Source organism: Poecilia formosa, unplaced genomic scaffold (genome assembly GCF_000485575.1).
Source record: "Poecilia formosa unplaced genomic scaffold, Poecilia_formosa-5.1.2 Scaffold19, whole genome shotgun sequence".
In the NCBI taxonomy this organism is placed as follows: domain Eukaryota; kingdom Metazoa; phylum Chordata; class Actinopteri; order Cyprinodontiformes; family Poeciliidae; genus Poecilia; species Poecilia formosa.
This window is the reverse complement of record NW_006799958.1, coordinates 1,406,815-1,429,553: the sequence shown is the minus strand read 5'-3', so window position 1 is coordinate 1,429,553 and position 22,739 is coordinate 1,406,815. Positions and strand designations below refer to the sequence as shown.

The window sequence follows — 22,739 nt, the reverse complement described above, 5'->3', positions numbered from 1 at the left end:
TGTCAATTTTGGTTTGTGATCTGCAGGTTAGTGGAAACTTTGTTGCTGCTGCTGTTCTGTTTCCTGTTAGTTAAACACATTGTGGGTGACTGTGGCTCTGTGGGTAGAGTAGTCGTCTTGCAATCAGAAGGTTGTAGGTTCAGTCCCAGCTTCGTCCTGCCACATGTCAATGTGCCCTTGGGCAAGGCACTTAACCCCAAATTGCCTACTGAGCTGCATATTGGTGTATAAATGTGTGAGTGTTTGTGAGTGCAAATGGGTGAATGTGACTCTAGTGTAAAGCACTTTGAGCAGTCAAAAATGATTGGATAAAGCGCTATACAAGTTCTGTCCATTTTACCATTGAAATGCTAATTTGATGTGTTTTCCACCAACTTTCTTCATCACAGAGCAATCACAGCATCCCTTTTTCTTTTATTTGTCTCCTGTTTGGATTAAATCATAAAATGGACCAAAATTAAAAGTGATCAATTTTCTTTCTAGTCTATAAACACAACAACCGTTAGTATTGACTTTATTGAAATTTTGTTTTTTTAATGAACATAAAATGAAGTTTAAGCAGCTAGGCTAATATCTGCTAACAGTGGAGAGGCTAACATTCATCATTCTCTGTTGAATTTGAAATTGCTACTTTTACCAGTGTGTTACAGCTCATACAGGATGAAACATCAGGATTCGAAAATCAAAACCAGCAGGAAAACTTGAAAGAACGTTATAAATCTAGGTTGGCTGGCCAGGAAAAACATAATTTGCACATCTATTCATTCCACTAAACTTTCAATTGGAGAACAACTGAAAATGATCAGTTTTTCCCTTGAGCAGTTCTGATCAGCATGGCCGTTACTAAAAATCACTATTTATTAAATGCATCAACCGATGGCATGGATATTAAGGCAGTTTAATAAAATGACATAACAGCATTAATGCATGAATGCATATAATTCTTTAATACTTTCATTCTCTGTTGGATTTGAGACTACTATCTTAACTGGAAACACATTTTCTTCCATTTTTTTGTTCTATGAAACTTATAGAAAAGTGATTTAAAAACTGGAATAGGCAGACCAAACTTCAGAAGAAATTGTATGGGCCAGTAAAGGCCTAGTCGGTGCATCACTACGTAAACATGTTCATGCATTCGACTTGTGAATCATTACTGCTTCTAAAGAAACAACAAAATGTTCAAATTTGACTTTTTGTGTCTCAAAAGTTAGAACAGACGTTTGTTTTTGTTGTTTTTTTTAAATTGTCAGCATAAATAAATAAATAAATAAATAAATGAATAAATAAATAAATAAATAAAACATACATCTGATTTATGTGCATTCTACTAAATGACTTAGTTTTTCCAAGCTCTCACAGCTGCAAATCTATAAAATGTCTTATCATTTTATGGAACATACACACAGAAACTTTGTAAATTGTAGCTCCGCACACCAACAGACTCTTGTACAAAACCAATTTCCAAGCCGGTAAAGAAAGGTCGGTGTCTTGAGCAGAAATCAGGGTCATGCCTTTCAGACAGACACGTTTTCTCCAATTCGGGGACCAATGGCCTCTCTCTCTCTCAGGCTGAAAGTTGTTCCATTTCTCCAATTAGGAAAATGTCAGGAATGTTTCAGCTGTAATGTTGGCAGACTGGGATTATTAAAGTGCAATGTCAAGACAGAAAATGGAGCCAAGAGTGAGCATAACTCAGAGATGACACTTGGTTGTGGGGTTTTGTAGGTTTCTTAAAAAAAAAAAAAAAAAATCATCAGGCATCAAACCTGTTGCTTCAAATCCACCTCAACTCCAGCTAATTTACAAGCTACTTGAAGCAGAACCATCCAGGCCGCAGCCTAGTTTAAGAAAGCTTAGAAGCAAGCACCGTTTTAGTCTTTCATCTTCTCCCGCAGAAGAAGAGACATTTTGATCGGTGAGTCCCTCTCATGCCGCCTGCTTTCACATCTGAACATCAGGATGAAATGTCTCCTTCACTAGACCCCACTGATTAAATGGATTAAATGCGCTCTGATGGAACAGGATCCATATAATAACCGCAGAGGACACATCTGGACGCAGGTCAGAGTTCATTATAACTGGAGGTTTATAATCAGTTATCCTTCAAGCTGCTGTGTCATGGGGTCTGTCTGTGCGTTTCTGCCTGTGCTAAGCGGCTGTTGCTCTTGACTTGGCCTGTGGAGCATCACTTGATATTTGGAGCACCGTACAGAAGAGGGCAGAGGTCACAGATATGGACAGAGGGCGGTGTTATGTTTGGCCGATAAATTAATACGAGTCTCTCTGTGTGTGCGATGGACCAACTAATCTGTAGGGCAGATGTTCCTGTTTCAGGGTCCGAAAGTGGCACAATTCAGCTAGTAAACAATCAAAAGATTTAATTAAACGTTATCATCAATAAAATAAAAAAATTGAAATTGGGCAATTGAAAACAACACAGCAAACCGTCAATGTCAGTGGATGAGTTCAAGTAAATGTCACTTGACTGTGCCAACAGTGCCACAATGCAACGGAATATGAAACCAATAAGTCCTCATTTGTACATGCCATTAGGCAAATAAATACCTATTATAAGTATCTGTCTCTAGAATTAATAAAAGCACTGTTAGATGATTAAATGTAAGACTTTTATTAAAGTCTGAAGTAATTTAGTGGTAGCAATGCAAGGTTGTTCTGAAGAGGGCCATGCAATATTTTTTGATATGACCAATAAATAATTAGATCAAAAATTAAATAAGCAGGAATTATTTTTGTCTGCAAAACAAACATATTTAATGTTGGCATAGTTATTTATCAAACTGTAGCACTTTGAGGCCTCTATAAGGGAAATCAGCCCTACCTAAAAATGATTTGAAATCATTAACCACACTTAGGTAAAAATATAACTTTTACTTTTAATTATTTGTGCATTAACCTTCAATCTTAACCCTTTCATGATCACTACATGTCTAAAAGCCATTTTTTTGTGGTTCTTGTGGATTTTTATGTTATAAATGCACACAGACCCTGAAGTGGACACTAATGCATCATAAAATACACCATCAACTACTGATCATCAGCTGCAAATGCAAGAAATAATTTTTGTTTAATCCAATATGGCCGACAGACAAAACAGCATGCCAACTGACCCGGTCCCTCCTTTACTGTAGACGACTCTTGCAGGTAAAAAAAAAATATATATTGTGACATCAGATAAACCCTAAAGAACAATACTACTGATGTATTTTTCAAATAATAACTTTGTATTTGATGAAAATTACAATTGATTACATAAAGAAATAAAATAAAAAAATGTATAATTTTTTACAAAATCTTTCTTCCTACATTTTTTATGCCTTAAGAAAATAAAAAGAAAATTGGGGGAAAAAAAATCCTGACATAAAGGATCATAATTCATGCATGAAAGGGTTAATTGTTTATACATTTAAGCCTTTAATTATTTTCTAACTGAATTGTGACACTTTGAGCTTGTGTAGTGTTCCACCCTGGTTTATTATTATTAGTAATAATAATAATAATAATAATATTATAATTTATTTATTTTATTTTTTTAAACATAAGAGTTAAAAAGCAATGAAACGTAGTGGCCTCTGAAGACTAAAGCTTCTGCGATAAACTGAGCCATTAAGTGAAAAAACAAAAAACACTGCTCTCTAAAATTCACAGAATTAAGGGGAAAAAGCTGTAAAGGATGTATTTTTGTCCCCTTTTTCTGTAGTTCCACTCAGAGCTAACTCTCACTTTCTGTTGCTTTACTTTTATTCTTGTTTATGATTAAAAGCCAAATGGGAAAATACATCATTAATTTCATCTCCACATGAGAATTCACACTCATGGGAGGTTTTTCCTTTTAAAGCCCACTCCACACTTTCACTCCCTGTCCCATCTTTCCTCTTTTTCTTTCTTTTTTTCCTGCATTATCACCAAAGCACACAGATTAGGAAGACTAATGACTTGCTTCGTGTGTCTAATTTAATATCAGACCCCCGAGAGACCTTACAGACCTTTTAATTTTGTTTTGACCACGATGGCCGCATGCACTGCCGATCCCATGTGTTTTGAGGCCGAGTCTCAGAGTTCCCCAGGTGGAAACAAAGAAAACACCGAGCCTCACGGTGACAGCTGAGCCGAGAACAGAGCACCTCTCTGGCTTTCGGCGGGATGAATATAGACTGAAGTGAGGTTCAGAATCCCACTGAGACGTGTCAAGATGATGGAGCAAGGGTGACTTAAAAGAAGCCCTGTGTCCTGTATTTCTTTTGGCACTGAGTATTGATCTTGAGAATGCAGCAGCACTGTAGATTTTCTTTTCTTGTGGTGCTGCGTCGACTGCAATCTGACATAATTTTGGGGGCTTCAGGTCATTCAGTTCGCTTTTAAACGTATTCCACCAAATCTCCTCGATGAGTTGCTTTTGCTTTTGAATTACTATCACTACGAAAATGCCCAGGTGGAAAGACGACGGTCTGTTATTCTCATGTAAATACGTTTTGCTTTGTTTGTTCGCTCTAGCACACAGATGTGATCTCTGTCCTCTTCTGGCAACTCTGGGAATACACTGGAACATTTTGCGCCACATCTGCTTTCATTTCAAATCATCCTCGTGTTTTTGTTAGCTGAAACAGAGTCGCTGTTTTTTTCTTTGTTTTCATTGTTTTCTTTTTGTTTTTGTTTTTTTGTAAAGGATTAAATGCAAGCTGTAAATCCTGTTATATCCAAAGCCAGTAAGTGAGCTCTTGCCCCATCCAGCATTGGGTCATATTCTCACTTCTCTGGCTCTAGTTATCCCACCAGATTAGATCCACAAACCCTAAGACAAAGCTGCGCAGATCTGAAGATCAGATCAGTTTGCGTGATCAGGAGGTCCTTCGTAGATGAATGGCTTCCTGCACCTTGGATGTTTGTTCGTCAAGCTTCTTCTAAGGACACAAAGGTGTCGCCTGTTTAAATAGGATATTCAGGACATCTCACGTATATTGCTAGGAAGCACAAAACAGGTGGCAGTGCTGTAGCTGTTCCCAGCTGATTTACAGTTGAACATAAAATATTTATACTTGTTGAGCTTTGTCCCAACTTGTCACATGACCTCAAACTTCAAAGTATTTTGTTGTGGGCCTCACTCAAATTAACTATTGCATAATTGAGAACTGAAGTCTTGCCTCATGGACTTAATCGCTTTACTAACATAGGATAAAAATCCTGCTGGAACGGTGGTAGCATCACGCTGTGGGGACGCTGTGCTTCAGATGCAGGGAAGCTGGTCAGAGTTGACTATAGGATCTTCTTCTTTTCCTTTCGGCTTTTCCCCTTTAGGGATCATCCGTCTTCATGTAACCCTATCTTCCTCATCTTCCTCTCTCACACCAACTACCTTCATGTCCTCTTTCACTCCATCCATAAATCTCTTTGGTCTTCCTCGGGTCTCTTGCCTGGCTGGTCCATCCTCAGCATCCTCCTACCGATGTGTTCGCTGTCTCTCCTCTGTACATGTCCAAACCCTCTCAGAGTAGACTGTAGGATGGATGGGAATAAATACAGACCATTCATGGAAGAATACCTCTTCGAAACGGCAAAAGACTTGGAGCTGTCAGCACAACAGCCGTGCTACCCACACAGCCAGAGCTACAATGTAATGGAGTATAAAAGCATGCGTGTTTGCATATCCCTTCTCAAAGTACAGACTTAAATTTGAAAGAGAATTTGTGGCAAATCAAAATTGCACAGATACAAATCAGACTGAGTGACGATTATTTTACAAAGAACAAGCAAGAAATGCGTTCTTTAGGTCTGCAAAAATAATCATAGCAAAAGCTTGTACAAGGTTTTGACTCAAGAAACATGAAAGCAAACGGACGCTTGTATTTTTACTTCCAATATTGTAAGTAAAAAATCTTTCCCCTTTACAACTCTGCACTAAAAGTGTCGGTTCGTCATACACAAAAATGAGAAAATGTGCAAAGGCTCAAGGGTAATGAATATGTTCACGAGGCACTAGGGGTATCTCCTTGCCAGTGTGAGTGTGGAAAAGCCCTTCTTCTTTTCCAGAAACATCCAAAGTGGGTCAGACAGGACAGAGCTGACAGCAGTCTACAAGTGCTGCTGCAGCTGTGCCCGTGTGTGTGTGTGTGTGCGCGCGTGTGTGTGTGTGAGAGTGTTTGTGTGTGGGCCAGTCCTTCCTTCATGCTCTGCTTGCTTTGAGCCAAGCTTGACGTGTGTGGCTGCACAAACACCAGAATGACACGACAGAAAATAAGACAAGAAAATGCGCCGAGGGAGTTGTGGAGAGGCCACTTATGGAGGGGGGAAAAAAAAAAATCACGCCCTCTCTGTGACAGGCCAATTTATATGTAAAAAGGACCATGGCTGAGCACTTTGAAATCTTGTGCTTCTGATGCACGTTGTTTTCCAAGGAAACCCCCCTGCTGATGCCAAACTGGCACTCTGTTTCCCTAGAAACAGAGAAGTAGAAACATACAGTGCTTCTGTTGTAAAAAAAAAAAAAATCAACGTTGATATAACTGGGAAATGTCTTACTCCCATCTGTGATTAACGGCCCTTTTTGTTTTGCCCTTTTGGTCAAAATTTTAAGGCACAATAGTGAAGAAAGTTTAAGAAAAACTACAAAAAGATAACAAAATGGCCAATTAAATCAAATTCTGTCTTGGCTTAAGGAATACAACTTAGATGTTACATCAAATATCTGAAAGTTCACTAGTGAGAACAACATCTCATATATGCAAGGATGAGTGATTTATTGAGGAGAAATCTGGATGTCTGAAGAGGACTGATTTTTGCTAACTCATCTCAAGAAATTTCAGGATGAGGCTTCACAGATGCATGAGGAATCTAGTAGGTAGGGATGAGTGCTGGACGAAGTAGAGATGAGGGACAGAGGAGGTTAGGACGAGAAACGAAGGAGGTAAAGATAAAGGCTTAAGTGGGGGAGGTTATAGCGAGGAATACGGGATGAAGGAAGAGTTGAAGACCGAAGGAGGAGGATGACAATGAGAGAGGCAGGTTAGGATGAAGGATGTAGGCATGACAGGTGATGAAGGTGGAGATGATGAGGGATGAGGAATAATTGATGTAGGGATGAGGGATAAAAGATCTTGGGATAATGACTGGAGGAGGTGTAGGGGTGAGGAACGAGGGATGGAGAGAGTAGGGGTACAAAATGAGTTATAAATTAGGGAGGATGTTGAGATGAGGGATAAAGGAGATGAGGGTTAGGATGAGGAATGACAGGTGAACGAGGTAGAGAAGATGGATGAGGGCAATAAGGATGATGGATGACAAAGGCATGGATGATCAATAAAGGATGTAGGATCAAGGGATGTAGAAAGATGGACGTGGATATGAAGGATACAGATGAGGGAAGCTACGTTGATGGACGATGAATGACAGAAGATTGGGGAAGGGACGAATGAGGTTAGGATGTGGGATTAAGGAGGTAGACATGAGGAAAATAGATTGAGAGATGACCAGTGAAATAAGGACGAGAATTTGAAATGGAGATAGACAAGTGATGAGAATGATAAAGATACAGAATAACAAAGGAAAAGAGGAAGAATGGGGGGCAATGGTGGTAGGAATAAGAAAGGCCAAACTTGTAGGAAAAGATTAGAGATGAAAAAGGAAGGAATGAGTAATAAAGGAGGAATGAATGATGAAGTAAGCATAGAATAGCAGTAAAGGAGGAAGGAGTGAAAGGGTGAGGGTAGTGTGGAGTTTAAAAGAACACAATGGAAACAGCTAAACAAGGGAGCTAATATAGGTTTCAGGTAATAAGAGGTTTGCTCGTAGACTAACAAATTCATTTTGATTTGCAACAGATATAACCCATCATTCCAAGTTTGCCCTTTTTTTAAATATAGTTTTTATGTTTTGATGTGTTCTACAAATTTCTGCTGATGTTCATCTTAACCTGCTTGTTGCTTTTGAAGCTCCAAAGATCAAACCAAAGGGGGAATCTGTGCGCGGGAGATATACACCGGCTATCCCGCCCCCAGGGACCGCAGCCAGCGTCGCATGATTTATAGCCCTATAGCCTCTCTCACCGCACATACATGCTCACACACACAAACTCCTACTTCACCTATCCAGACACCATGAACACAGTTCTAATTATTACATATTGCTCTCAAGAATCAATCTTACTCCCCCTCACACACACAAACGCATTGCCTAAAAGCCAAAGTCCCTGATCGATTGCACGTTTGCTAACTTTGTGTATCAACACAAAGGGATCTGCTTGAGGGAATTGTACTCTCATTAAAAATCCATGTGAAAACGTCCGTGTAGCCCCAGACCTTTCTGGGGTCTTGCAGAAACAAGGCTGCCGTGTGAGGAATTGCAGACCGAACCTAAGCCTGGCGTTCAGGTGGTGCTTCGAAGAAATTTCACTGTGGATTTGTTTTATGAGTGCGCGTCTCTGTTTCCCTCTCCATATGGAGCTTAGCATCCTGATTACCTGAAGATACTTTGTTCTGCTATTAAGATGTTTTCCATCTCCCCACCTGGGATGGACACATTTTAAGATGCTAGCAAGCAACAGATTGGCCAATTTAAAACCCTGTGATGCCGCTGAATAGGTTTTCAGTTGCCCTGAAGTACTTTGGTTGTGTTTCCTCTTCATCAGAACGAAATTGTAAACAATTAAAAATATAAAAATGTCCAATTTTGAATGACACTTGGTTGCGTTAATGGCATAAGCATATTTGATTGGGATGTACAAAGTAGCTTGTCATTATGATCCAAATTTTCAATATTTCTAACAGAAAAAAAAAATCAAAATATGGTATGCATGTGTATTGAGCTTCTCTCTGTAATTGCTGCTTCAAGTCTTCTGGGGTAAATCTCTATCCGAGTCTTTGCCCATTATTTTTTCAAAATATTTCGACATTAACATTGGACGATGATAGTCTGATTGGTCAGAGACTGTGAACTGCAGCTTTTAGGTCTCTCAGTTGGATTCAGATCTGGACCAGAATCTTTCCACATGTTCAAGGTCATTGTGCCAGTTCCCTTTTTTTGGAGAGGCTCCAACAGGTTTTCCACGCGTTTTCCCATCAACTCTCACCAGCTTCCCTGTCCTTGTCGGAGAAAAGCATCAGCAGCATTGAAGCCGTCACCACCCGTGTTTCACAGTGGTGACGACGTGTTCAGGGTCAATTACAATACTGAGTTCTCCACCACACTTATCTTTTTGCACAGTTGACAGCAAAGGTTGTTGTAAGATTAAAGCACCTTCCACAAGTTTGCTCTGTGACCCCCAAGCTTTGCTTCGAACTCTAAATGTGAGCGTCTGTCTTGTATTCCTTTGTTTTTATGATGCTGTTTTTTATTTTATGTTTTTTAAAGGATCCCTCTACTCCACAGCACAGGCTGAACTTGAAGGTTTTGGATTACTTGCCTGCTTCCTATCATTCTTTTGAATTAAGTATTTATTTTGGTACACTACTTATTTTCATCTCTGTTACAGAGGTTAAACTGAGTAACTAGTTGACTTCTAAAGGCAGTGGACTGCTCTGGATTTTATTAAGGGGTATCAAAGTAAATGAGGTGGATACAACTGCAGGCCAGATTTTCATCTCATAAAACAAAAAAAAAGAAAACTGTGTTTCATTTTCTCAGACATGTTCTCCTTTGAACACATTTTCATTGTTCAGCTGAAGCGGCATGGTTGTATATCCTGTACCATCTCAACTCAGGCGGCGCAGCGGGGAATGTGTGAGATATGCACCCAGCATAAGCATTTCAGACCTGCACAGTAACAAAAAAGCCATAACTTTGCCCTCAGATAGACCCCTTGAGATTTCTTCAGCTCTATATCTTACACACACACACACACACATGCACACATATACAGAGCTGCTTGCTGAGGGAGACGGTTTAGCGGTTTGGATGACGGTGAAGTTGATTTTTTATTTATTTTTATTTTTTTACCTCCCCAGGGCTTTCTTAGAATGAAATCTAGTGTGATGGCTGTCTCTACAGTAAGTGTACTGTTGAACATATATAACGCCAGACACATGCAGGTATGCACTTCCGCACCGGATTTGTCTCCTCCCGGCTTTCAGCACAGAAACCCCCGAAAACCTCACTGCGCTTTATTAAGACATCTCTTTTTTTTATTGTTTCATACTCCCCTGCCACTTATTCATATCTTAACATAAATTGTGAAACCGCCAAAAAACATTACGTGACACATCCGAAGCGGCAGCGGCTCTGAGCAATCTAACCACGGAAGATGCTTGTTTACTGCTAATACGTGGGTAATCCCCCGGTTGGGTTAGGGATGGAAAACAGACACTCTTGTGTCCCAGAGAGGGTGCTGTTGGGTTCATTATGGGAGTCAGACAGCCACATATTAATTCTGATGCCTATAATTGGATGGTCTATCTCTGAGCAGGATGGGGCTTATGAGTCCGTAAAGGTACCTCTGGGATTTGCCAGCATACAGGAAGACAGAGAAAGAGAGAGAGAGGAAGAAGAACCTCATGCTGCTTTTCTGGCAGTTCGAAGCAAAAACAAAAAAAAAAGAGTTATCACAGCACGGAATCTTGTGAAATACCAAAGTATATCTCTCATTTACTTATGCACAGCCTCATACTGTACAGTACATGTACTTGTACTCGTACAGTACATTTACTGTGAAGTAATTGTACAATAAACCTTACCGAAACTGAAACATAAATGTACTGTACAAGTAAATGTCATGTTATATGCAGAAACCTCCATACATCTTGTCATTATTTGATGCGTCGAGGTTCATACGGAGTTGCAAAGTAGAAGTGAAGTCATTTTCACGTTTTGTTTCTTTATACAGATACAAGTTTACAATAAAACATTTTTCTTTCAGTTTCGTCCTGATTCAACACCAGGAACATTTTGCCCAAACTGCCACCCGCTGCGTTGGTTTTTGCACAGTCTCTCAGACTTAATCAAATAAGTTGGAGAGAATAAATGAACAAGTTAGATTTTTCTCGTTTTTTTTTTTTTTTTTGCTGATTTTCAACTGGATTTACATCTGGACTTTGATTCAAACATTGCTGTGCATGAATATGCTTCGATGTGAACCATTCCATTGTAGTTTTTGCTGCATCTTAAGCGTTTGCATCTTACCCTGCAACTAAAACTATGACTTAACCGAAGATTTTCATCAGATTTCTCATCAACTTTCACCTACTTCCCATGATGCACATACATTTGTGATTTATTTTTGCATAAATCGTGACTATTCTGTCTCTTTCCTCCCCCCCTTTTTTTTCTCTTCCAGATCCCCAGCTCAAGGGTATAGTGACCAGGTTATATTGCAGGCAGGGATACTACTTGCAAATGAACCCAGATGGCTCTCTTGATGGGACCAAGGATGACAGCAGTAATTCCAGTGAGTACTGTGGCGCCATCTTTTTGCCTCTGGGAATAAAAATTTCAAAAGGTGACGTAAAAAATATTGAAAAAACACCGAACAGGGAACGTTGTTCATCATAACTCAACTGTTTAACGCTTTTAGTGTTTTAAACTCCCTCCGGCACAATTGAGCGTATTACAACGTTGACGTTCGGCATGGCAGCGTTGCACGTTTATCGTTCTGGTGTGGAGATGATACATTCCCTGTCTTCCCCCGTCAGTCTCCTCCAACCCCTTGGGTCAATATATTTCCTCAATTTTTTAGCCTTTGGAGTAAAAATGTCTCCTCAAAGCGCAGCCGAGGGATCACACCAATTCATCCTTATCTCTGAGGTTACAAAGTCGACCAGGAAACAGCAGATCTTACAGAGAGGAAAATGGTGTTATTACGTTGTTCTGGCTCTGCTCCTCTGCTGCTTCAGGCCGGGTGGTTAATTTGATTCCTGGACCTGGTGCTAACGCTGGCTTGACACTCAGCATTGTGTCACTTACCACTGTCAGCAAGACGGGGTTTGGCACATGTCACATCTGATTAGATAAAGAAAGCTATAGATAGGATTCACAGGGGAGAAATTGAGTTATTATTAGAACTTTGATGTTGAGTTAGAACTTGGAAGAATCGCAAAACTTCTCCCCTCCTGTTAATCCTTCGTTTAGGGGTCTTTGAGTTTACCATAACAGGAGATTCACAAACTTAGCCGACTGTGGTTTGGTGATGAAAGAGGTTCTATTATAATCCATGCAGCCAGTTTTGGTCTCATACCCACACAAGGTACCAATAAACAGTTAGGTAAACATTACTTTGAGTCTTGTCCACATAAAAAACAAACAAACATTTTTTTTTGTAGATGCACTTTGTAATTTCTAAAAAAAAAAACAAAAAAACAAATTAAATACTGGATCATTTTTAGAGATGTGCTTATCCATGCATAAAAATGACTCAAAGCATTACATTGACTCCAATCTGGCAAGGCTGTACAGTCCTCATAATGCTAACTGTAGTGCTAATATTTAGCCAGATTAACAGAACATCTAATAAAAAACACAAGTGACACTTTTATCTAAATGTCTGTGTTTATGCATCTGTTTTCCAGCATTGTTTAACCTCATTCCTGTGGGCCTCCGAGTTGTCGCCATTCAGTCAGTGAAGACAGGGTTATACATCGCCATGAACGGGGAGGGCCATCTCTACACATCAGTAAGAACACTGTCTAGTCTGTTGTTTATTTTACAGTTTTATTCACAGCAAAAAAATTTAAAAAGAAATGAAACCAAAAATCAATGTATTTATTTATTTTTTCTGGGATTTAACACATTAAATTTGTTAATGTCTCCTAATTTTGTTTTGTGTTTTCCTGTACTATGTTGCATGTGTTGCATTACCCAAAAATAGAAAACAGCTTCAAAAACACCATGGAAGTGGAGGGAATATTTTGTTCGGATTTTGGCGCAGCCTCTTTTTTTTTTTTTTTTTTTGGGCTTTATAGTTGGGATTATTGACTATTTCTCTTCAACTAGGATTCAGTAAGCTTCACAGCCGGGGGAGTAATAAGACCTCACCCAGCAGAGATGGAGCTTCTCTGCTTGGCACTTTACTCTGTCCTACAGCAGTCGTACAAATCAATCAGCGGGAGGAACACTGGGAGTAGTGCTCCTCTTTTTAGACAGGAGAATCCATCAGAACAACTGTCTCCTCTTCCCTCCGCAGACGTTATGTTCCTAATTCTCAGAGCGCAGACCGGGCATGGCCGTCTTATTTCTCCTTCATTACTGTGGGGGCTTAAGAGGAACTTCTTCTTCCAACGTGCCATGCACCACCAAAGAAATTCTCTAAAATGCAATCACCGCTCGATTTAAAGCATGAAATGAAATTCGTTTGAAAAGGATTGACCCAGAATTCGGTGGATTATTCAAGAATTGTGCAACAGGGGGTGTTAAATTAATGGATTATGCAATATTTAAAGGTACTATGTTGCTGCACACAAGTAGTAGTTTGATACTAGTGAACAGTTATTACCCTTGTAAATACTTATTCCACATATTGGCAAACATGGGCATCAAATCTTTCAATCTTTACTTATACTTGTCAGCGCTATGATGACTTTGCATGAACCGTTTTATTTAGTTTTATTCCAATACTTTTATTGTGCATGAGGCCAAATTCCCATGACTTTAACAGTTGTGTTTCTTATTAGCCTAGAGGCGAGCTTGCAGTGAGATGCTAGCTCTTATAGCTTGCCCCAAATTTTGTTTCAAGACAGCATTAGCTTTCAAAATGTAAGAGATGGAGCTTCTGTTGTATCAAGATCACAACTGACTGGATTTTTCAAAATTGAAAATTATTTCCCAACAACCAACTTCATTTTGTACTTTAAGGAACGGAAAGCTTAGTAGGACATGACTCCTTTAAAAAATAATAATAATAATGTTCACGGACACAGGTTGATAGATTAAAAGAATATATCTCTGCTTAATTGCTTAGTGGTGTAAACTTTGCTCTTTAAACAAAAGTTGTTGTTTTTTTTACTGGCTCGGCCTTTGATCATACTGTTTTTCTCCCGTCATCTTTCACGATTAGCCCATCATCAGCCATAAAGAGGATCTTTCTACTTTTCCTAGTTGGAGTATCACATTTTCTTGGCCTGTCTCTTCTCCACAAGTAGTCCTTGTACAGCTTGCACATTTTTTTTCTCCCCCTGCTAATGGAGGTAGTGATCAGACATCAACTCTCCTAACCACCCACTCAAAGGTCTCTCTTTTGCTCCCTGGTGTGCAAATTACTCCAGTAATGGCAGCCTTGCAAGATGCTGCTCATCCTCCTCCATTTCCACCTCCTCCGTCTTCCTGCATCCTCCATTCTGCCCTGTAAGCAGGGTTCAACTGCTCTGCCCATTATCACTCTATCCCTTCACAGGAATAAAACCGACAGTCGACCTTTTTCCAGCCATTTGACAGGTATTGGATTTTTGTTCGCTCCCGTGTTAAAAACTGACTCGGATGTCTTTGACGGCATAACAATGTAGAGTCATCCAGGGACGTTGCCAAAAAACAAACAAACAAACAAACAAACAAACATATTTTACAGCAATAAAATAATCTGTCTCCCTGTTTCTTAAAAGGCCGGTTCGTTTTCACTGATTGAAATTCAATTGGCCGGCTTATTCCGTTTCGGCATTACATACATTACCAAGTCTTTCCCTTCAGTGATGTACTTTGATAATGAGTGACACTTGAAGTGAGTCAAAAGGAGAAATTCTACTCAAGACCCATTCAAGGCCTCTGCTGGTGCATCATAATCCTTTGTGCGAGGCGCCCAAGGCGCCGAATGAGGCTCAAATGACAGAGATAGCATCAAAGTGACAGTGCATTCTGGCACAAAGGACACACCACAGAATAAAGGGGAGTTCAATCATCTCACTTCTTTTCAATCTGCTCCCTTTTGTGTCGGAGCCAATAAAGTCCGGGCTAATTTCTTTTCTAGGCTGCTCCCAGGATCAGGCATTTCTTCTGAAATCTAATAAAAGGAGTTATTCCCGCCCTGTTGAATGAGGTAGCTGAGACAGGACGTACAAAAGTCCCTTGATAACTGTAATAGAGCTCGTAATGCAAAAAAGCAGACAACTGTAAATGAGATAAAGTAAAAAAAATAAATAAAAAAAAACTAATTTATTCAGTCGGGACGCCTGTATGAAAACCCTACGAGCTAACAAGGAAGTGGTGGATATTCTATTTTGCTACACATGATGAAATTGTGGTATTAGAGAATGCAACTCCCTGGTGATAATCTTTCTTTTTCAGGGCTGCTAATACGGACTCCTGCCATCTCTCTTGTGTAAATGTTCGGCATTTTATGGTTGACTGAGTCCTTTAGAAGCACTTCCCCATTCCTTCACTCCGCCCCGGTGTCTCACTGCAGGCTTTCTTTATCAGGAGCTCGCACTTGTTAGCGCTACCTTTCATGTTTGTCAAATTGACTCGCCACATCATTTGAGTGGAATCCTTCAGAGGACCGATTGGGAGAAGTGCAGCGGGTGTTAGTTTCACTTGTTAAGGGGCCGTTTCATAGTTAGTGCATGGACGCAGAGGACTGAAGGCGTCCACATCCCGCTGTGCTCGATTCGGAATCTACGAAAGGCTCCAAGGAGCCGTGGCGACAAAAAAAACAAACAAATACAAAAACAAAAAAAAACAAAGAAACTTTCTGAAGCACTGACTGCTTCCCAAAAAATAATAAATAAATAACTCGAAGCTTAGCGCAAGGTTCAGGGCCACCGAGATGCATGAAACAGGAGATGGGTATCATTTGGATAAAGTAAAAATAAATAGAATAATTGTATAAATTCATTACATAGAAGATAGTTTGTGACTAGCAGCAGTCAGGCTGAGGCTTAGTGGGCTGCCTCATTATTTTTAAAGTGTTGCTCTCTTCAGTGCAGTGTCAGGAAGTGAAGTTGGTCATAAGGGCAAGAAGAATCGCTTCATGTTTTAATGAATAAATAGGTTGAAGGAAGGCATCAAAGCTTAACCCTGGAAATGCAGGTCAGGACTGAGATGAGACAAGCATATGAATAACTGGTCGTTCTGTCATTTAACATCATTTTTTTTAAATGTTTGCATCTACATTTTTTTTCCCATAAAAATGGCTTCGTGGGATTCTTCTACTATCGTCCAGTAAAATCTTTCGCGTCTTTGTAAAATCCTATCAACTCAGAAGAGTGTCGCGTTCAGGCAATTAAACAGTTGCCCTGATGTTTTACTTGACTGCAGATACCCTTCCTCAAACAGGGAGTCGCCTCCTCGGCGTGTTTGACTTGACCAGAGGGAATCGGACCACCCTGAACTATAAATCATGATACACAACGCTGCTAATTCGTCCTCCATCTTCTTTCCAGGTCAATGGCTTAACGTCTATTAACGTCAGTTCTCTAAACCTCTCTGCTATTCCCCAGGTTATTCTGGGCAAATTAAGAGTTGGAGAGTGCAGCTGCTTTCTGAGTCACTGGTTTACATGACGCATATTTATTATCGACTGCACGAATGAGTCATTTTACGTATATTTCTTAGATAAATCCTTTGATAACTGGATGGATTTTTGCATGGTGTGACTTGTTTGTAGTTGTGCTCATGTTAGCAGATTTAAAAACAAAATCAGCATCAGAGTCTGTCACTGCTTGGAAATACATTCAAACCATGAGATATCATACTTCGAGAATGAGATTTAAAAAAAAAATAATTTAAAAAAGATGAAATCAATTATTGTGACCTGTGCATCAGCACACTTGCACTTTTAAATTGAACTGTTATGATGAAGTCACCCTTTTGATAAGTTTGATTTTTAGAACAGCGATTGTTTTTGACAGGCTTTAATGCCTTGTTGCATTTTTACCAAAAACAACTGTTGGATTTTAATTACTTTTCCTGAACAAATTCAATGTCGTCACAGACCTATGTGGAGGAAAGCTGTGTTTGGAGCTGTGGAGGCTTAGATGGAGTCTTTGTCGACAATTTTAAGCCTATATTGCTGATCCCTAATAGATTACCATAAATCCATAGACGTTTTTGTATGAGCTCAACACTGAAACAGAGGTCAACGCAACATTGAGTGGGTCACAGAGATTTGGAGACCATATACCAATTGTAACATCTGGCTTATAATTCAGTAACATGACTGTATGGCCCCGTGATCTCATCTGACATTTATTGCAGACTTGTTACTGTTGATGTAATTCAGCAGTTTGGGTAAAAAAAAACAAACAAATGTTTGTGAAGTTCTGTTCTTGAGTTGCTTTGCAGAAATTCCCTGACAATGCATCGAGTTCGTAACATGAATTGAAATAACGCTGAAGCATACGGGACACGCAACACCGAAACAGAGCAAAGGAGGTTGCTTTTTTTTTTGTTTTTAATAATGGTTTGTTCAGAAGTTATTGATTTCAAGAGTGAAGATCTGTCAAAATTCAGAACGACATGGTTGTAACAATACTCACAGCTTTGAAGTTAATTTCAAACGTTAGTCTGACAACCAAAGAACCAACAAAATAAACACCGACTAAAAGACTTGTACTTGGAGATGACAGTCACTTAGTGGGAAGCTGTCAAAGTAATGGCACGGTCTATTTGCAAGCTTAGTACCCAACGTTAACCATGGAGATCAGCAGCCAAGACTGGATCTGTTGGCTGCACCTGCACTTGTTTGATTTGGTTATTTTTTTCCTACTTATTATATAGCTATTGAGAATTGAGAACTGCATATGTAGCGGTGAGTTCTACTTTTAACAGAAGTGTTCCTTCCTTAATCCAAATCCACCTTTATTATGTTCTAAATAAATAAAAAAGAAAATAAACAGAAATAGATCCAGATTCTTTGACAAAGTGACCCTTTCAGTAAGTGTATTGTAAATCTGCTCCAACCGTCTGTTATCGATGTATCAGGTAAAGTGTAGTTATATACAATATCTCAGAGTAGTTTACAAATATTTCATTTCTTGACCAGCATTCTCTGCTCAAGGACCATCGTTGCATAAATTTAGAAACTTGTCTCCCAGCAGCTCTGAGAGATTGTCCAAGGTTACATGAACCTCCCAGAACGTCCTCCTCTGCTGCCTTTGCAGAAGCATGTTCCAGCTGCCTTTTCCAACCCACTGAATGCCGGGTTTCTAACCAGGCTGGAAATTAGCCAGATATTGATCCATCGGCAACAGTTCAAACCGAATCCCCCTCGTCCAACTGAAATAATCCTTTAAAATGGGGAGCCCAAAAACCACACAGGTAGTTGCAAGAATGCTATGGGAAATCCATGAAATTTATGCTGCAGACAGTTAATGAAAAAGCAGGAGCCTGAACAAAACATAAATAGTGCACTGACTATTAGAGGGGAAGAAGAAAACAGAGAGAGAGAGAGAGAGATCTCTAAGGTGTGTTTGGCAGGGAAAGCCCTGCTGTGGTTATTATAATCAGTGAAGCATGCAGGCGATCTCTTCTTGTTGCCCCCGTTTGTCTCTCATTATTTATTCTAAAAGCAGTCTCCATCATGTAATTAATTTTTGTATCATGGCGCGGTAATTCGAGTCTGGCATCAAAGGCCCCGAGCTACTACTGTCGAGCTGGGGAACAGACCCTAACACTTTTGTTGATCATATCTACTTTCTACATCAGTCATCTCTGGATACGCTGATGTCATGAGGAGAATCCGGCTTCATTAAATGGGCTGTGTTGTGGTTTTCCAGTCGACACTGTCGCCTGGATCGTTGTCACAACACCAAATAACTTTTTTCATTATTTCAGCAATCTGTTACTGATTACTAGCTACGGCTTATCGAATGCGTCAACCATTTAACACGCTGGCAGGGTTTAAATAGGGTTTGCACCAAATTTTCAAGAGAAATACAAACCCTTGCATGGCTACATGGCATAAACCACAGACAGATTGAAGATGTGACTAACTTGTATTTAGCAACCGACCAAATATTGACTCCTGAAAATGTCGTGTGTATCAACCATAGTTTATGCTGCCTTCTCTTGCTCCTCCGTGGTGTGCGTGTGTGACTGCATTTTAAAACTGATATAAAACACCAGAATAGACATTATGCTGAAGTCAGAGTGAACTGAATATGTAGCTTCTCAGCTGAAGAACCAAAGGCAGTCAGAAGAGTTATAAATCAGCGGAATAACACTTAACTTAAATTGATGAAATATCTGGATTTTTGAATGTTTTAAAAATAAACAGAATAAAAGGAACTAATCTTAAATAGCACCAACAGTGTAGCTCCATCGCAGACCTGCTTGACATTGTCTTCTTTGGATAAAACAGCTTATCCTTAATTGCATCATCCGTCTCATAAAAGTACTTTTAAATTCAAACTTTACACTTCCCAAAAGATTGTTAAATGTCGGTGATAAAGTTCTTGATAGTTAAGAATGCATGATGATTGCACACATGATGATTTTTTTTTCTTATGCTCTTCCAGATTATTGTTTCTGTTTATTTTTGAAATACCTACAGCTTAGTCTAAAAGTATTCAGACCCCTGGCAAAATTAGGAAGAGTTTATCTTCGTTAACAGATTCTAGCTGGAACTCGATTTGGGTGACTCCAAGACGTTTTTTTATTTTTTTTTATTTTTTACATCTAGTCAGAAGTAACTTGGTCAGTTTAAAATATTACCTTCTGCTAATCCGCCAGGGTTTTGAATATCTTTGGACATAAATATACAATACAAGTTTTGCCTCCATGAAAACTCGCAGTTCTTTGTTTTGCCCTTGCTTTTTGTTCACAATGTCGTGAAAACAGAATTCCAATAAATGCAGATGAGGGATTATCCTTGATGTTTTCAATGCATTTGGTTTCCATAACTACATTTCCAAATATGATGAAAGATCATTTCATTGTTTTGGAACAGCTTCAGCTCAAAAGTCCAATAATCCACCTTGAGTGACCATCAGCCATTGTTTGGAATCCGTCCAACAGAACAGAATCCTGGATATTTTAGAATTGGGCCAGCTCTCCCCATTATCTACGGAAACATTTACTCATACATTATGTTGCGTTTCTAATCTGTACTGATGCTTTATGATTGACAGTATCCAAAAGGACAGTTAAAAATAAAAGTCTAGAGAAGCCAGATGGAAAATAAATGTAATGTTTCAAAGGAAAACCTATGCTTGAATTGCAAGCACTCGTAGAGCCCTCAAAATCGCAAATTCTGCTTTTCATGTTTGCTTTAGTGGACGACAGCCTAGAGGACATATCCGTATATAAATACAGATGGCGTTGTTACTACTTCTCTGTGAAAGCTCAATGCAGTAGTTATCAGAGCAAACATGGCTAGCCTGTTTGTCGAATTAATGACCCCAGTTCTGGCCTAATTGGTTTCCCAGTGTGTAAATGTCAAGCACCATGCAAATACAAATGGCGCACTCGTGCTTGTTGCCTCAAGAGCTGTGTTGCGTGCAAATGAGAGCGGAGGAGGAGCTCGGTATGAAACAGTATTTATCATTTGCAAGAGTGCGCGCTATTGGATCAGTTGTATAAGAAACCGTCATCTTAAGCAGGTATGCTCTTTTAAATTTAAAATTTGACTAAGCTCATCAAATCTTTTACACTCAAAATAAAATTAAACTAAGAAACATTTCCATTGACTGGTTTTGTGTGATTTTTCATAAAACATGTGATTAGGAGCCAGACTAGAGTAAATAGAGAAAAAAAATACTGTAGTTTATGTTTTTGTCTTTGATATAACTAGTTCAATACAGTTCTAGTCATCTATATAAATATATATAAACTAGAGCAGTATTGAAACTAACAGGTGTGAAATATTCAGCAGTCTGGATGAGGGAGTCACCCACAGGTGTGCTGTTAGCAATTAGCAAGCCACGCCCTTCAGCAAAAAAAAAAAATAATAAAAAGGCATGGCCTGCCCTCTATAAAAGAAGGATTTACACAAAACCCACTCACACACCAGGATCAAAAGAAATAAAGAACAATGGAAAACTGAAAGAAGGATATTGAAATAGTAGGGTCACAAATTTATTCATAAAAATAATGAAGGTTTTCTTAAAAGTCCTGACTTTATTGTGACTCAGTTTGCAAATATAACTCATGTCCAATTTCTTCCCAGTGGACGGATACCGCACAGGGTGTGAGAAATAGACGAAGGCTTTTACTCTGACAGAAAAGCCCCTCGGTGATCAACTTGCTTGAACGTGTAACAGCCGCGGCTCTCGCTTTACCCCCCTTCACCCCTCTTTTCCTTTTGCAGTTTCCATCTATGAAATGAAAGAAAAAAAAATCAATACAGTGAGAATTGTTAGAGGACGGCTTTAAATCATGAAAATTCATTCCCTTAAAACACAGCTAAACCTGCCTCTAACTGTGTGTGTCAATGAAACAACAAGAATCATGATCGAGTTTGTTTGCACAAAAGGTCAAACAATTCTCACGAGTCGAGCTTCGCAAGTCCAACGGTCTGTTCTTTTCACTGCTTACTGCACCATATTGTGCTTGCATGCCAAAGTCAATGCAGCAAGCTTGCTAAGAGCAAAATGTGGTGCAACAAACTCAAAGTAATTAATAAGCTATTTGAAGGGGGAAAAAGGGAAAATTACTCCCAGTATGTATTTTGTTTCTCATTGTAAATTAAACACCAGCTATAAGTCTATTTATGCTCGTTTATGCTGGAGTACAACCTGTTTCCCATGCTACAACAAGCTACAACTAGCAACTGTATAGAAAGCTAAACCAAAACATTAGATACTTTTTGGTGTCTACTCTTAGTTTGGAAAGGAGAATATGACAGATATCGAAATGTAATGATTTTTAAGCATTAATACATCTAAACATTTTTTTTTATATTAACATATAAATCATCAGTAAAAAAAAAATAAATAAAAAAAAATGCATCGGAGCAGGAGCTCAATAGATAACCGGTGTGTCAATTAGAGCAATACCCCGGCACCTCCATCACTCCACTGTCTCTCTGCATCTTTTATTCAGAACTGCTTCAAGTCAGTGCTGTGGCATTTCAGAATGAAGCTCTCGAAGGTATTGATTGACAGGATTTGGCTTCTTGCTGAACTCCTGATGGGCAGGCCAGTTGGTTTCGTGGTTTCTTTCTGGCTGACTGCTTGACTCACTTAGCCTTTCAACAAGAGACACAGTGTGTTGGGGAATCCTCGGCTGTCATCCGCAGATGCACAGGATGAGGGCCCTGGCAGCTTGTCAGAGAGGCTTCAGGAGAGATTTATGTTGGGGAATGGTCCCTCTGCAGTGAAACTTTTAAAAATATCAAAGCCAAAAGAGGGCTCTCCGCTGCCAAAAAGCTCAGTTTTACTACGCATGAAAGCAGAAGGCTTAAAAAAGAAAGCTCAAAAAATCCAGTTTTTTATGATCAAGCTATTGCAGGTTATTACGTAACAGTGCTGTTTTTACATCTACATTTACATCCTTTATTATGCACGAATTACAGTGTCTCTGTAGTGATTAAGCATTTAGTTTGTTTGTTGTAGTTAGGTCTGATTAAATCTTGGTCCTAACATGTAGAATATCAGTTTTTTAATTTTGTGTGTTTTTGAAAGGAAAGCATATATTTTTTTATATAAAGGTTTCAAAGTGTAAAGGTTTTCAGTACTGTAGCCTCACTGCAGAACGGCTCTGCTCATAACATTCTGCATGTGAATGTGTGACTTATACTTAGGCGCTATATTTAGTTTCCTTCCACATTTTAAATTAATGCCGTCTTATTTTTTCTCTCAAAATTGCCCCTTGGTATTAGCATTAGTAATATGCATTCATTAGTATGTGATGGATTTCTGTGTCGTGTTGTGACA

The 22,739-nt window shown here is 39.2% G+C and overlaps 1 protein-coding gene across 2 annotated transcripts in view; it reads left to right on the top strand.

Moving 5' to 3' along the window:
• The window catches only part of fgf14 (fibroblast growth factor 14), a 109,756-nt gene that overhangs the window by 70,109 nt on the left and 16,908 nt on the right, over nt 1-22,739 (top strand). For both annotated transcript variants that reach the window (XM_007547183.2, XM_007547184.2), the window contains exons 2-3: nt 11,282-11,392; nt 12,510-12,613. In XM_007547183.2, coding sequence (XP_007547245.1) covers nt 11,282-11,392; nt 12,510-12,613 — 215 coding nt within the window. The remainder of the gene's footprint in view (nt 1-11,281; nt 11,393-12,509; nt 12,614-22,739) is intronic.